The 17176-nt window shown below is 40.2% G+C and overlaps 1 protein-coding gene across 1 annotated transcript in view; it reads right to left on the reverse strand.

Moving 5' to 3' along the window:
* Positions 1-787: 787 nt before the first annotated feature.
* LOC148037775 (uncharacterized) overlaps positions 788-17176 on the reverse strand; it is a 56990-nt gene continuing 40601 nt past the window's right edge. The window contains exons 2-3 of the mRNA XM_087676735.1: positions 1833-2019; positions 788-1553 (exon numbers count right to left, since the gene is read on the reverse strand). Coding sequence (XP_087532861.1) covers positions 1405-1553; positions 1833-2019 — 336 coding nt within the window. The 3' untranslated portion in view covers positions 788-1404. The remainder of the gene's footprint in view (positions 1554-1832; positions 2020-17176) is intronic.

Below are 17176 nucleotides of genomic sequence, written 5' to 3' on the forward strand. Positions count from 1 at the left end.
GCATCTTCTGTAGGTGTCCCTTTGGATAGAGCAGTGGCACTTAGCCGATCTAGGCGCCCACGTCCACCCGGACGAAGGCCTAGACATCCACACCACAGACAACTTAAAGCCATCATTGAGCACCACAGGAGACAGATGCCGAGACGCCTCAACCATGCAGAGATACACCTCCTTAGAGAACAGACATATCATTGATGGAGAGTTTTCCTTTCTCTACTCTCACTTTTAGATCACTGACATGTTTCCCTTTTATAGGACACTATTTCATTTTTTTTCAGTCTTATAGGCATGTTTTTCATCTTTTTCTCATTCCAAATGAGAAACACACCATCATTGTATGTATTGCCTTGGTCTCATAGGCCACATTGGCCTTTTAGAGACGTTAATATTCTCTCTCTCTCTCTCTCTCTCTCTCTCTCTCTCTCTCCACCAAAAAAGGGCAGCTCTATGCACCATGTTGATCCATTGCATTCGCTGAGCCAATTGCTACTCTACTTGGTCATGCCAATCCATGATGCCACACTTCACTCAACCAATCCTCCACCTATCAACCCCACATCACTCCATACTCAACACACTCCATTGCTTTTGGCATTGCCTGTTACCACTGGCTTTGACAAAGATTCAAAGATTCGGCGACTTCTAATGTGCCCACCACTAGCTTGAATATATATATTGGGATCATTTTGGAGGTTCAGCGATCACTAAAGCCACAAGCAAAACAATATAAAACAGATCTTCTCAAACATCCCTAAGAGAAGCAAGGTACTGTCAAATGTGTACCTTTGAAACCATATGCATCTTGTAAACTATGTGTCTCTCTCTGCTTCACACCCATGTGCATACCATCAGAATGAGAATGTGTGCACACGTGCATGTGTGTACATCCCACACACAAAAAGGCAGACTGTGCAGGCACGTGAAAAAATGTAGTGACTTACACTCACGAGTCTTTTGAAACTTGTAAAGTGGATCAATGACCACTGATATTAGTGATTTACACTCACGAGTCTTTTGGAACTTGTAGAGTGGATCACTGCTTGCTGTTATTCAAAAAACGTCATCCCTCAGATCTTAGAGTGGACATAACTCAGCGGAGTGAAACACAAAGCTGTGGCTCACCAAATAATGGGATGGATGCTAACAAGTACATTCAATCGAGTAGCAAAAGATTCTCAACACTTGAAACTTCTATTTTCTTGGCATCAGCACCTCCAGGCATCGAGAAGTGTCATATGAGAGTCATAACAATGGTGTCAGAAATATATGAGACAGCCAAACTACTCTCCTGACACCTAATCGAGGCAGACTACATACAAAGTGCCAAAAGTTCTGGAGAAGGGCTCACCAAAGGATCATCGAGTTACCGGTATACTAAGTTTCCAGTAAAAGTTCCCAGTATAATTAAAGAAATTGTGCCTGTTTATCAGGAGGTTTATCTGCAGGTGGATAGGGGGGCAAATCCAGAATACGCTTATCCTCCACTGCAACACCAACTGCAAAATGGTAGAGACTCTGAAACTCGTTTCCTTGGATACCTAGAACTTGATGCACTGCAACAGAAGGCAAGTTATGATTCAGAATGATTGCTGATACAATTCTCACTTGGCACATAGCTGGTTGAGCTATTTTTCAGTGAGCCAAACACACAATACAATGCACAAGACGTGGTTTTAATCCTAGCATGTTTAAGAAACCTAGCAGCTACTACACAGCACAACAATGATTCCATATAAAATGGAGTCACGGCTGTTCAAAATGATAATTCACACACACACACACACACACACACACACACACACACACACAGAGAGAGAGAGAGAGAGAGAGACCTGGATCATCAAAGTAACAACCTAAACCTGAAGCAGATAATCCCATTGATAAAGCTTCCAGATAGAGCTGCTGCCCAAGCACTCCACACTCCCAGTGTAATCGAGGGTACATCCATGAGCCTTTCTCATTTAGAGAGTTGAAGCGAGCTATCATTGCCACACTAAAGCAGCCACTTCCTCCTAATTCCTGAAGCAAGAAGCAAGAGTCCCAATATTAAACAGCAGAACATAAACAAACCTTTTATACCAGTGATCCACAAAACCGTTAAAAATACATGCTATAACAGTAAAAATGAAATAAACTGGGGTAGCTCATGTCATGAGCATGAATGGCAGATACATCATGGTTTGGAGGTAAGTCAGGCCTGAACTGTTGGGAATAAAGGGCCATCGTGCCTTTTATATGTGCATGGGTGTGAACACACCCTTAGCACATTTGTACTTTCATATATATCTATCTAAAACCTAAAGAGGTACACTAGTCTTTTGTACCCAAGAACATTGTGCATCTCTCTCTTTGACTCTCACTCTCTACTCTTGCTCACATTTTGCTCTCTACATGACAATCTCATTGCCGGACATTGCATCGCCACTGCACATTGCTCACTTCAAACTGGTATCAGGGCACAAGTTGTGCACGCTTTCGAGATCAGACCAGCTGACGGCAAGCAGAAGACATGACAGCTGGGCGACGGTAGGTCGACGGGAACAAGCAACCAGTCCGCAGCTGCTGAGCGTGTGGCAGCAGGCGTGCAGCAGCACGCGACGGGACCAGTCCAGCGGGCGCAACTCAGCAGCAGTCGTGGCACAAGGCAACAAGGCAGGCGCAGGCCCAGCATGTCAGGTAGTGTCACGGTTGACGTGCAGTAACTGAACCAGCGGTGCGCTGACGCGGCGCACAGCTAATGGACAGGGCAGTCGACAGGAGCCACCCGGCCAAATCAGGCACCGTCACCCGTCATTCCGTATTTCCGTTTTTTCCTTTTCTTTGCAAAAACCATTATTTTCTTCAAATTTTTTGTTTGAAACTCCTCTCTCTAACCGGAGGTCATGCGGTGGAGGCACAAAACTCAGATTTGTGCAACCTTGAGCCCAAAAATTTGGGGCTTTTTCAGATTTGTCCAGATTTGATGCGAGCAAGACACAACAGTGATATTTGTCTCAAAAATTGCAGGAATTTGTGACCTTTTGCCTCCGACATTTGGGGCTTGTCATGTACATGCAAGAATTGGGCTGAAATTTACCCAATTTCTCGACATTGATGCACATTGGACCCCATGCAATTTGAGGCTTTTGTTGTTTGGGCGAAATTTGTGCGCCATTTGGTCATTTTATGTACATGCGGGTTTAATTCCATGCAATTTGGACATCTAGCACTTGGAAAATTTAGGGGTTTTGCTGAAATTGCTCTATTTTGGCAAAATTGGCCAATTCTATGGATGTCAAAGACAGTGCAAATGTATGGTTGATGCTTTAAGCACAAAAATTTTGGGGCTTTTGACCATGCGTGTCAAATTTTGTGCCCGAGGGTACATGTACAACAGAAATTGCAGCTAAAATTTGGAACTTCTTGCGTAATGTGATGTATTTGTTCTTGAAACAGCTGTAATCAATTGTGGAGTGTTGTAGCACAAGGTTTAGTACTTCTGAAAATTTATTTGCAGATCTGAATTTTCTGCTTTTACGTGGTTATTTATTGCTGGTTGGTACTTGTTTGTACCTTGGTTACTTGTGTGACAGTTTGGGCTTGCATTTTCTGAATTTGTTGGTCACATTTGGGCTGAAAATCATGGCTGGCAGCAGTGACAGCAATCATCTCATGCACATTAAGAAGCTAAAAGGAGCATATAACTTTGCAATCTGGCAAAAACACTGCTATAATATCCTGTTGCATAAGAAGCAGGCAAGGCCAATTAAGACTAGAGGGGCAAAGCCCGCAGATATGGAACATGAAGATTGGGATGAGTTAAATGAGCTTGCATGCTCAACCATCGAGCTATCAATTTCTGATGCTTTGTTTAACATTGAAGGTTTGGATTTTTCCTATGCTATTTGGACTCGACTGGAAGAACTGTATGCCTAGAAGAGTGCCGCAAGCAAAATTTATTAGCTTAAAAAGCTCATAGATTTGCATATGAAAGAGGGTACAGCAATATCTACTCACTTGAGTGAGTTTAACTCCATTTTCAACCAGCTGGTTGCCTTGAAGTTCATGATTGATGAAGAATTTAAGGCTACGTTCTTGCTTTGCACTCTGCTAGAGAGTTGGGATACATTCAAGACTACTATGAGCAATTCTAATGTGATCCTTCTGTATGCTGATATAGAGAGTGCTCTTCTCATGGAAGAAATGAATCGGCGAAACAATGCATCCAGTAAGTCTTCCAATGCTTTGCATAATAGGGGCAAATCACAACAGAAAGGCAAATCTAATAGCAAAGGACGCAGTAAATTACATGGCAAAGATGTTGAATGCCATCATTGTGGCAAGAAGGGTCACTTTAAACGTGACTACTACAAATGGAAGAAAGAGAAAGAAAAGGGCAAGAAGACAGATGATAGCAAGGAAGAGAAGAAAGAGGGTCAACCTAAGAAGAGTAGTGTCAAAATAGAATAGGTGAATGTAATCACTCATGACAGTGATAATGGGAATGACGTACTCTTTGTCTCTTCACACTTTGGTGCACATGCTTTACTTGTAGATACAGATGATGACATGCACACTTGGATTCTAGATTCACGTGCTTTCTTTCTTGTCACCCCTCATCGTGAGTGGTTTTCTAACTATACAGGGGATCGACATAGTATTGTCCATCTTGGGAACAACTATGCATGTGACATTGCAGGTATTGACAGTGTGCAATTACAGTTTAAGTATGGTTTTGTCTTCACACTTCAGCGTATATGGCATACACCTCAGCTCAAGAAGAGCTTGATTAGCAGAGGGTAGCTAGATGACGATGGATTTCATACCACCTTTGGTGATGGGAAATAGAAGATCTATAAGGGATCTGGAGTGATTGCCAAAGGTCTGTAAAAGTGTCATGTATCTAGTGTGCGTGACCATGTTGTTGCCACGGCCGAGCAACCAAGTGTTTCTTTGTGGTATGGCCGGTTAGGACACATGAGTCAAACTAAAATGAAAGTGCTTTCTCGTTTGGGTTACTTGCCTTGTCTTCGTTATGCTGATTTTGAGCATTGTGATCATTGTGTTTATGGTAAACATGCACAGACGTCTCATAAAAAGTCTCTTTCGCTGAAATCTTCTCCTCTAGAGTTATTCAATCCTTGTCATTCAACTTATTCTTCGAAAGAAGAAAAAGAAAAAATCAAAACTGTTATGGGGAAAAGGAAGAAATTCCCAGTCATAACAGGTCTCATTCCAAGAAAAGGTGGCAAACACCCTTGGATGGGAAGATGGCTATGGAAAAGGTGGTAATCTCAAGTCCCAACTACATACTAGAAAACCCTTAATTATATATATGGATGCCAATGATCTTGGATAGATAGGGGTCCTTTGTGAATAATAAGATGATGGTCATGAGAAACTTTGCTGATCTGGAAGTGGCACTTTTTCTAGTACTAGACATAAGTATCCTTAATCCCAATGAGAACTTCTCGTGATCTAAAAATCCATCCAATTTGTTGAAGTTGTATCCTTCACTATTAAAAGTGACCTCAACCATGTTGGAAACTATTTAAAAGGGAAAGCATCTAAAGCTATTGAAAACAAAAGGTTACTTTGATGGGCTATCTAGTTTGTTCAGCTTAACATCACACTCCAACATATCAAAGGAAAAGAAAATATTATTGTAGATTATCTTTCTCATCATCCCTCAAAAGAATAAAGAAGGCGTGTCTCTCTCTCCTTCTTGTAAGTAATCGAGCCATGTACTATCTCATTTTCTTCTCTAGAACATAAAGAAAGGAGATATGTCTCTCTTTCCTTCTTGTAAATAATAGAGATATATCTTATCTCCTTTTCTTCATTACCAATGATAAGATCATAGCATAGGCCACATATTAGTTGTATCTCAATAGGAATTTTTATATCCCCAAGGTAAAGCCAAGTCTTGGCTTTGGTGGTGATAAGATCATAGCATAGGCCACATGTTAGTTGTATCTCGATAGGAATTTTTATATCCCCAAGGTAAAGCTAAGTCTTGGCTTTGGTGGTGATAAGGATTTTTAAATTATTTGAGAGCTCTACGAGCAGAGGAGATCTTTTTTGCTAGCTTGCATGAGGGAATAATTCTTATGGGGCAGTAGTCATTATAGAGCCTGTATCGATAAGTGAGTTAACAAATATCTTGAAGTATCTAGAGTCTCTAAGGATTACAAACACGGGTAGGATTTGACCATTTCTATTCAACGCATTGATTTTGAGAGAAGAAAGGGATTCTTTGCCTTTGGTAGTAGCTTGTATTGACTCCTTGGTGTGGGTTGTCTTCTGCTGAATGGAAGTACGTAGAGTAGAAATATCTTCTTTATACTGTTTCAAAATTTGATGTAGTGAAGTCACTAAGGATCGGAGAGTAATAGTGACTTGCTTGATTTCCAAGATAATTTGTTGGAGATTAATTTTCATAATATGGAGTTGTCTATGACTTAGCATCATTGCAAAAGATTGTGGTCTGGTCATCTCATTGTAAATTGGGGAGAGAAATTGATTTCCTCTTTTGAGAGTATTCCTACTCAATGTTTCAAGATTGCTTTGCAATTTTGGCATATCATAGGGTGTCTATAGTTTTTGGGAGGGGAGTTTCCTAAGAAGCGTGGTCGAGCAAGCCATCTTTGTATGCACACTTGAAAGTGTTTGGTTGTGAAGCATTTGTGCGCATACGTAAGGAAGAACACAGTAAACTTGAGCCAAAGTCATGTAAATGTATTTTCCTAGGATATGGTGACAAGGGTGAAATGGGGTATAGATTATGGGATCCTGAGAAAAAAAGGTAGTACGCAACAATGATGTTATCTTCCAGGAAGATCGCATGCACAAACAGCCTGAAAGAACAAAGGAAGTCCGTAGAATTATATTCCGGGAAGAAATATCTTTTAGACAGCAAAATGTGCCCGTTGTACAGCAACAAATACCTGCTGTAAATGAACCTGCAAATGCAAAAAATAATGTTGGAAATGATCAGCCAACCATTTCCCATAATGATAAGCCATTGGATGTGCAGAAACAACCAGGACAGCAAGCTGTTAATGCTAATTTGCAAGCTAAAATGCCAGGACATTAAGCTGAAAATGGAAATTTGCTGGCTGTTGCAATGATCATTGGATTAGGAGATCGTCTAAGGCTACTAGACAACCTGATAGATTCGTTGCAAGTGCAAACAATGTGGCTGATTATGTCATGTTGACAGACTGTGGTGAACCGTCTTGCTTCAAGGAAGCAATGGACAGACAAGACAGCAAGAAATGGTATAAAGCCATGTTGTCAAAGATGGAATCTCTTGAGAAAAATGGCACTTGGGACTTTGTGCAGTTGCTTAAAGCACAGAAAACCCTTCCATGCAAATGGGCTTACAAGATGAAGGTCACTTTCAGTTCCTCGCCAAAGTACAAAGCAAGATTGGTTGCAAAGGGATACACGCAGAAACATGGAGTTGAGTTTGATGAGATCTTCTCTCCTATAGTCAAGATGACTACATTGAGAACCATTTTGGGCTTGGTTGCAGCTGAAGATATGGAGCTCATACAGATGGGTGTAAAGACTGCATTCTTACATAGTGATCTGCATGAAGACATATATATACAGCAACCTGAAGGGTTTGTGGCAAAAAGGAAAGAGAAGATGATATGTAAACTTAAAAGAAGTTTGTATGGGCTGAAACAAGCACCAAGGGAATGGTATCATAAGTTTGATACATTTAGATTTTATGCAGTCTCAAGGTTTTCATAGAAGTCAAGTGGATCACTGCTTGTACACCAAGAAGGCAGCAGATGGCAGCCTGATCATCTTGGTTCTGTATGTTAATGACATGCTGATTGCTGGCAAGGATACTCATGCCTTGGACTCACTGAAGCAAAGTCTTCATGGTAGCTTTGACATGAAGGATCTTGGTGATGCAAATCACATTCTTGGCATGTGAATACTCAAAGATAGGTCAAAAGGAGTACTCTATCTATCTCAGCAAAAGTATATCTCCAAGGTTTTGCAACGTTTCAATATGGAGGGGAAAAAAACAATTTGGATTCCATTGCCTCCATATGTGAAACTCAGTGCAGAGGACAACCCTACATCTGATGATGAGAAGGCTAAAATGGCCAAGGTACCATATGCTTCAATTGTTGGCAATTTGATATATGCTATGGTTGCTACGCATCCTGACATTGCCTTTGCAGTGGAAGTAGTTAGCAGATGCATGGCAAACCCTGGTAAAAAGCATTGGGAAGCAGTGAAAGGTATTATGAGATACCTCAAAGGCACAGAGGATTTGTGCATCTGCTTTGAAAAGCAAAAGGCATCTGCCGTTGGCTTTACGGATGCAGACTACATTGGTCATGCAGACTACAAAAAGTCCACTTCTAGGTATATATTTACCTTCACAGGTGGAGCAATCTCTTGGATCTCCAGGCTACAAAAGTGTGTTGCATTGTCTACTACAGAGGCAAAGTATGTGGCTACCACTGAGGTATGCAAGGAGGCTTTATGGCTTTCACGTCTGGTAGGAGAGCTTGGCATTACAGAGTTACATATTCTCCATTGTGATAGAGTGCTATCATGCTAGCACGGAATGCCATCTTTCATGCAAAGACGAAACACATACAGGTGAAGCATCGCTTCATTAGAGATGTACTTGACAACAAAAGCATTGAGCTTGTCAAAGTGCATATAGATGATAATCCTGCAGATCTTCTCACGAAGGGTCTTCCAACATAGTGGTTTGCTCATTGCCGACAGATAATGGGAGTTGGATAGGTATATGTATTTCAGCTTTGTACATACCTAGACTTAGCTGATTCTTTTCTCCTCTTAAGGCACATTACCTTTAGGTGGAAGGGGGAGGTTGTTGGGAATAAAGGGCCATTGTGTCTTTTATATGTGCATGGGTGTAAACACATCCTTTGCACATTTGTACTTTCATATATATCTATCTAAAACCTAAAGAGGTACACTAGTCTTTTGTACCCAAGAATATCGTGCATCGCTCTCTCTAACTCTCACTCTCTACACTTGCTCACGTTTTGCTCTCTACCTGACAATCTCATCGCCGAACATTGCATCAGGGTGTAAACACACCCTTTGCACATTTGTACTTTCATATATATCTATCTGAAACCTAAAGAGGTACACTAGTCTTTTGTACCCAAGAATATCGTGCATCGCTCTCTCTAACTCTCACTCTCTACACTTGCTCACGTTTTGCTCTCTACCTGACAATCTCATCGCCGAACATTGCATCACTCACTTCATGAACCTTGTCAGTTTACATGTTATTATAAATATGTATGCCTGGTTTGCGTGTTAAGAGTTTCCCAGAAGTGTGATCCATTGACAGCAGTATCAGACTCAGCTCTAATAATTGAAGAGTGGGAGAGTATCAATGGTGAAGAAACATGCATGTTTCTTTGATTTCAAATTGTTGCATTCATCACACAGCTTGAAGGAAGCATAATGCATCAGTGCTTCAACAGGAGGCAGCAACAACAAACTGTTTTTTAGACACAAACCAATTTTTGATGCAGTTTTGCACTAATTTTCTGCTGGTTTACAAGCTCAAATGAAACAGAAGATGTAGATATACCTGATGAAGGATGCCTACTTCGAGAGCCCCCTCTATTGACATTTACATACAAAAAATCATCCAGATCCTACACAACAAAACGAGAAACAAGAGAGAGTTTTGATTCGTACGGCTCAAAGGGGTTGTACAAACCTAACACTAGGTCTAGGTGAAATGAAGAGGATGGTCACCATCGTCCCAAATGTCATATGTCCTCCATGATTGGAGAGGTGGCTAACCTCACCAACCAATCCGGATGGTGTAGCAACAGTGGTAGAAGGGGTGTGAGATCGACTATACATGATGCACAAGTACTCTTCAAATTCCTCCTCTATCATGAGACTAAAATCTAAAATAGGAGAAAACTAAGAAGGTGAGGATAAAGGTGGGTGTAATCTTCCTCGCCAAGTTCATGATGCCTCCTTAGGGCCTCCAGTGATGGAGAAGCCTGATAATACATCATAAGGTCCTAGGAAGAAGGTGATTGAGACATTGTGATTCAGTTATGAGTCGTTCGTGTGCCTCCCACAAAACCCAGCACTCCACAATATCCGCAGGATACTCTTTACAAGAACACTGGCTTCAATACCATGTGAAGAAACTACTAGGGTTTGCACTGAGAAGACAGAGTGTACAACCATGACAGAAGTTATGAGTCGTTCGTGTGCCTCCCACAAAACCCAGCACTCCACAATATCCGCAGGATACTCTTTACAAGAACACTGGCTTCAATACCATGTGAAGAAACTACTAGGGTTTGCACTGAGAAGACAGAGTCTACAACCATGACAGAAACACAAACACACGAACAATTATGTGCAAAACTCAAACCCTATACGCAAAATGCAAAATGCAAAACTCAAAAATACAAAAACACAAACACAAACAGAGAGAGAATGAGAACTCTAAAGTGAATAAATCAATGCAATAAATGAATGTAAGAGTATACAGAATGCTCAAGGGCATAGCAACGAGTGTCATAGTGTGGCGTCCACTGAAGAGGGATCTCGAGTGATGTAACCACCAGTTAGAGTGTGTCGAAGGGTATAGAAGACCAAAGTGCAAATCACCAAAAGCAATAGGATGCCTAGCGATAGCAATGGAAATGCATGAGTATGCCAACGATGGCTGAAACTACCAAACGCAGTAGCAACAGTGTTGATTGGGGTTGGCAATGGTTGTCTAGGGCTAAACACAACAATGAAAGTAGCGCCAAGCAACAGCCAGAACCGCCTACCAATTTTACATTTTTCATTAAATATGCATGTTTTGGGGCCGTTTTAAGAGGCTAATCAACATGAGATGCATTTCTTAGCTCAACAAAGGGTGTCAATCTAGATTGCCTAGGGACCTACCAAGATCACAGAGTCAATGGATATCTTCTTTTGAGTCACACAAGTGAAGTAAGACCCAATAATACACAACCATAATCAAGGGTGTTGTTGTGGATAGCACTCCTACAAACCTTGCAAATACATCTAGATTAATTGGTGAGATTGGTCATATTTCCAATCCAGGAGGACATTCTATATTTGGGATGACCGGTGATCCATTTTCTTCATCGCAACCAAGCCTGGTTATTGAGCTAAAAATGCATTACAAATTGATTAGCTCTTATAAACAACCCCAAAACATGTAAATTACCAAAAGTTTCATTAAATGGTGCGTGATCCTAGAGAGTTTTTGTATCCCATAGGCAAAACCCTAATTTGGAAGGACCCTTCTACATCTACAAATAGACAACATGCCCACCATTCAGCCTATCTTATTTTTGCACATTTTTAGCCATCAGCCTTTCATCAAGGGCTGTTCAGCCCATACAACTACTACCACATCATCATCAGCCTATGCACTACTGCTTGGCAACTGCTCCTACTGCTGGTGACTAAATTAAATAGCCTAGACAGCCTATGTTTGCAGTTCCAGCTGGCCACTCTCCTAATTTGCTCATGCATGGACATCAGATTGCTGCCGTTTTTTTATAAAGCAAACCTATATTGCATCCAATACACCTACAAATGTCGCCCAGCTGACTACAACTCCCATGATCAGTTTGCAGCCTTATTCAAGTGGTTCACTGCTTTGTTTGCCAAATTCAGCCTGTAGACAACTGCATTTTGGTGACCAACCTGCTGCCCTTCCACATTCAACACTTTCAGCTCCGACTGGTGATTACAAAACTCGAGATCTGTATCTAGTGAACGTCACACTCTATCTACTTACATTGCTTTGCCTTTGAGCATTCTATACACACTTTCCTTCATTTACAGTATTGATTCATTAACTTCAAAGTTCTCCTTTCCCTATTTGTATTTGTTTTTTTGCATTTATGAGTTTTGTGTTTTACGTTTAGGGTTCTTGTGTTATGGTTTAAGTTATTGTGTTGTTTTAGTCGTGCTTATACATTCTACGTTTTCTCAATGCAAACCCTAGCTTATCTTCACATGGTTTCGGAGTCGGTGCTCTTGTAAAGACTATATTATGGCTATTGTGGAGAGCTTGGTTTCGTGCAAGATACACAAATGACAAGTAAACAATTCACAATGTCTCAAACTCCTTGGGATCCTACTAGGTCTTATCAAGCTTCTAAATCATATTGAGGCTCTAAGGAGGCATTATGGACTCAATGATAAAGATGCCACTTTACCTTCACCTTTTGAAAACGAACCGTCCTTCTTGGATAGGGTGATAAATAACCTAATTTAACACTAATTATAGCAATAATAAAACTCACACAAACTGAAAATGCAACATTACCGCTTAACCTTGGGCGATGGACAGCTTGTTGGCCCCAAAGCTAGTGCCCCTTGCAGCATTTCTTTAGCAATATTTATTTATCTTGTATTGCAATTTGGATGGAATACAATAACATTCTTTGAATCCCCTTTGCTCTCCATTAGGCTCTTGCTATCACAAACGATCAACAAGCCTTCAAACCAATTTGTCCTTTGCTTTGCTCAGGGAATCGGCCTTCACTATGCTCCTCGGGCAACAAATTCAACCTGAAATCATTGTTGGATGCTACCACCCAGTAGCTGTCAAACACAGCTTTAACTTTTGGCATCAAAGGACATCTCAAGGCCCTAGGTCCCACATTGTGAAATAACTAACCTACACCTCACATGTGTAAGTCACATTTGCACATTTGATTCACTTGTAATCAAATGCTAAGCAAGGCATCAAAATTTCACATCCTCGCCCTCGATTGCACTACAATGTGTCAACAACAACTACTACCACTACCGGAATATATACCAACATCATAGTCAAATAATCTGTGCACCTATTACTTAACCATACTCGTGCCCTTTGCATATCTAAAATTCCAATCACTTAAACCAATTACGATCCACACACATGAATCATAACCACTATTAAAACCATAAGAGATGCATCCACACGCCAAAGCCCAACATTGTTTGGACCACCAACACATTGTAATGCAAAAATTGAGTATAACCAACACCTCATAGCAATGATTTACCACATGATATTCATGAAAGCATACATCAACTACAAACAACATGTAACTTATAAAATTGTACTTCTCTTGCATTGCTTGCAAATGTACATTGCATGCCATTCATATATCCCATACATACCTTGCAAATGTACATTATATCCAAATGTATATTTCATGTACTGCATACATGTCAACAACCTTACAAATGTGTAGTTCAAAGCCTATATGCAAACCATACACATCTGCATATCAACTCATAGTGACTTGTGCACCGAATAGTGATCCCAAAGGGAGAAATACTTTCCGCATACACCCTAGATACAAACCAAGTACATCTGAAATCCACTACATAACCAAGTCATCCATCACTAGAGAAGTGGAGGCGTAACCTCCCCCTTGAGCATCATGCAATGCTCTGTACCTTCTATGCTTTGTTGAGCCTAAATGAGCCCAATCCAAACTTGACTCACTAAAACACATCAAGGCAACATGCAACACTAAGGATGATCTACTAGGTCACCCTCCTCCTATTGGATGTAGGGTCCCTTCGTCTCTGTGTAAAGTTATACAGGTGTAAACACATCCTTATTTATACCCTAACATATAAATACACTATTTATTATTTGTGTACCGATACAATCCGATACACTCATCTTGGCATTCACTCTCTCTCACTCTCAACACTACTGCTCCACTTCTAACTCACACTCCCATTGCACGCTCATTCCTTCAAACTGATATCAAAGCTGCCACTAAGATGTACAAGCTTCTCAAAGTCTGTGTATGTCAATCTCAACTTGTCCATGCGAAGAAACGTCAATTCAAGCCAGGTTGAGTATAGACAACAGCTTCAAGCACGTGTGTACTAGACAGACAGGCGACAGGTCAAAAACCCTAAATCTATGCAAGCAATGGTCTTTTCAATCAGCTTTGACCAAGTGAGTATAAGCAACAGTTCCCAAGTCACATACAACAATTCCCAAGTCAACGTGACTACAGGCAACAACTCTCCGACTAGGCGACACAACAGCTCACGTGATCAAGCGGCAACCAATTTTGACCAGCAAGACACATGCGAAAGCTCACAACTGGTCATGACAGGTCACAGCAGTCAATAGACAGTTTGTTTGACATTCTTGTATGAGTTGGCATATTTATACAAGCCCCAATTCACGCATGCAAGCACATATAAGATTTTTCAACAATTTCACACCTGAAATTTGGGGCTTTTCCCAAATTTGATGCCATTCATGCATAATAGTAACATTTGACCCGAAAATTGCAAACATAGTACACATTGGGTCTAAAAATTTTGGGGCTTTTCATATATTAGTGAAATTTTGTTCAATGTGCTGAATTTATTGACATTGGTGCACATTTGGATCTAAGAAATTGGGGCTTTTGCAAGATTTTGTGAAACTTTGCTAAATTTTCTCATTTTATGCTCTCAGAAACACGTATTAATGCAATCGGGGCAAATTGGTCAATGAAATCTTGGGCCTTTTTGTTGAAATTTGTGGATTTTGGACTGATGTGTGCAATGCATTTTGGGGACATTGCTGAAGCAATCTTGGTGATATAAGCAATGAAATTTGAGCCTTTTATCTCCCACTTGTGAGATTTTGGAGAAATTATAAAGAATTTTCGGGTATTTTTTGTGTATCAGAAGTTGATTTGGACACATATATATGTGTAGTGTGCATGTCAAACAGCTCCTATTGAGTTGATGTGTTGCTGAATATTCATGGTGCGGCAGTCTTAGAGATCACTTGTAAATCTAGGATTTTTGCCGATGTAATTTTTGGTGGCATTGCTGAAGTGGGTGAAAGTTATTTCCTCTACTGTTGTACTTGTATTTGGGCATTATCTGTAATACACTGACACTAAATCTTGCTCTTATTTCTTGAAATTTTGGGCTGAAATTAGCTGAATATTCAGCCTGTTGCTTGTTATCATAAATTACAACATCAATCCTTGGTACTTTGCTGACAAATGGCCACTAATGCTTCTAGCAACAGTGACACTAAATCCCTCCTTGAAATCAAGAGGTTTGATGGCACTAACTTTGATCTATGGAAGGACAAGATGCAAAGCATTTGTTTCTCAAAGACTATGATGATGCTCTCTTAGAAACTAAGCCTGTAGCTATGGCAGATGTGGATTGGGTTAGACTCAACAAGAAGGCCATTGCATACATTAAAATGGTTGTATCTGATGATGTACTTACAACCATTAAGCGTCACCTTGATACAACTTATGCTGTATGGAAAATGTTAATGGATACTTATGAAAATACAACTCCAGTAAATCAAGTGCATCTCATACACAAGCTTGTGAACATGAAGTTGGATGAGTCTAAGCCAGCATCTTAGGATTTGAGTGCTTTCATAAGGATTTTGAGTCAATTGTAGGACTCTGGTTTGCAGCCCTTCAATGATAAGTTGAAAGCTATTTTCTTACCGATGGCTTCACCTAATAGCTAGGAGGCTTTGGTTGTTTCACTTAGCAACAACATTGCTTTAACCTATGATGGTGTTAGGGGCTCTATCCTCAATGAGGAGATCAGAAGAAAGTCTAGTGGAGAAAGCAATGGTTCAACCTATCATCTTAGAGGTAGGTCAGTGAAGAGGGGTAATGCAACAAATAAAGGCAAAAGTAGAAATAAAAGAAAGGGCAAACAACAAGATGTTACTTGCTATCAATGTGGACATAAAAGGCATAAAAACCCTGAGTGCCAATATTACAATAAAGAGTAAGAAAAAAAGAAACAGCAAGGAAAGAAAAAGAAGAATGACAAGAAAGATGATAACAACTCTCCCTCAAAAGAAGTTGCTGAGGCAAATGTTGCATCTAGTGTGGTCATTGAGGAGCTCTCTAACACTAGAGAGATATTTGTTACAGCCTCATGCAATGTAGACATTATGGCACCAATAAGTGATATGCGCATCACCCAAAAGAAAGTAATTGATGCCTTACTTTCAACTCATGATGGGATCCATTCTTGGAGCCATTTTCTAAATACACTACAGGTTGCCTAGCCAAGGTTTACTTACGCAACAACTATGCATGTGAGATAGAGGGGGCACATTCATTTGGTTCTCGAAAACAACCAAGAGCTGGTTTTACAGGATATTAGATATGTACCTGGCATAAAGAAAAGTCTATTGTCAATTGGCCAACTTAATGCAAGAGGGTATTTTACTACCTTTGGTGGTGGATCTTGGAAGGTCCACAAGGGCTCTATGCTGATTGTTAAAGGCAGCAAAAAGGGGACTTCGTATTATTTGCATTGTAAAGCATTACCTTTGGTGGTGGATCTTAGAAGGTCCACAAGGGCTCTATGCTGATTGTTAAAGGCAACAAAAAGGGAACTTTGTATTATTTGCATTGTAAAGCATTACCTGGCAAGTTCTTAGCCATGGCTGAAGTTCATTAATAGATGGCACTTTGGCACAAAAGACTTGGCCATATGAGCCAAAAGGACCTTCAGATTCTCTCATCTTTTTAGGGAGATTTGATATAAATGGCTCTGGTTTCGAATTTTGAAATGATTACATACATGGAAAACATGTGAAGTCTCCTTATTACTCTGGTGTCATTAAGAAGTCCAATGCTCTTGATTTAATACACTCTTATGTGTGCACTATGCATGTTATTTCATATGGGGGTGCACAGTACTTTGTCACCTTCATTGATGATTTTAGTAGAAAGTCATGGGTATATGTGTTAAAGAGCAAAAAGGAAGTGTTGGATACTTTTAAAAGGTTTCATGCTTTTGTTACCACACGAAAAGGACTTAAGTTAAAAGCTATTAAAACAAATAATGGGGGTGAGTATATTTCCAATGAGTTCAAAAAATTTTGTGAGATACATGGCATTAAGAGAGAGTTGACAACCCCTTATAATCCTGCAACGAATGGCATGGCTGAAAAATATAATCGCACACTTTGTGAGAGAGTCAAATGTATGCTATCCACAACTAATCCCCCGCAGAAGTTCTAGGGAGAAGCTCTTAAAACTACACTTCATATATGCAATTGCTCTCCAAATTGTACATTGGAAAATGGCATTCCTGAAGAGGTTTGGTTTGGCAAACCTACTTCATATGACCATTTGTGTGTTTTTGATTGTGATGCCTTTGTATATGT

This window comes from Lygodium microphyllum, chromosome 4 (genome assembly GCF_053477565.2).
Source record: "Lygodium microphyllum isolate KBCC chromosome 4, Lygodium_microphyllum_v1.1.10, whole genome shotgun sequence".
Classification (NCBI taxonomy): Eukaryota; Viridiplantae; Streptophyta; class Polypodiopsida; order Schizaeales; family Lygodiaceae; genus Lygodium; species Lygodium microphyllum.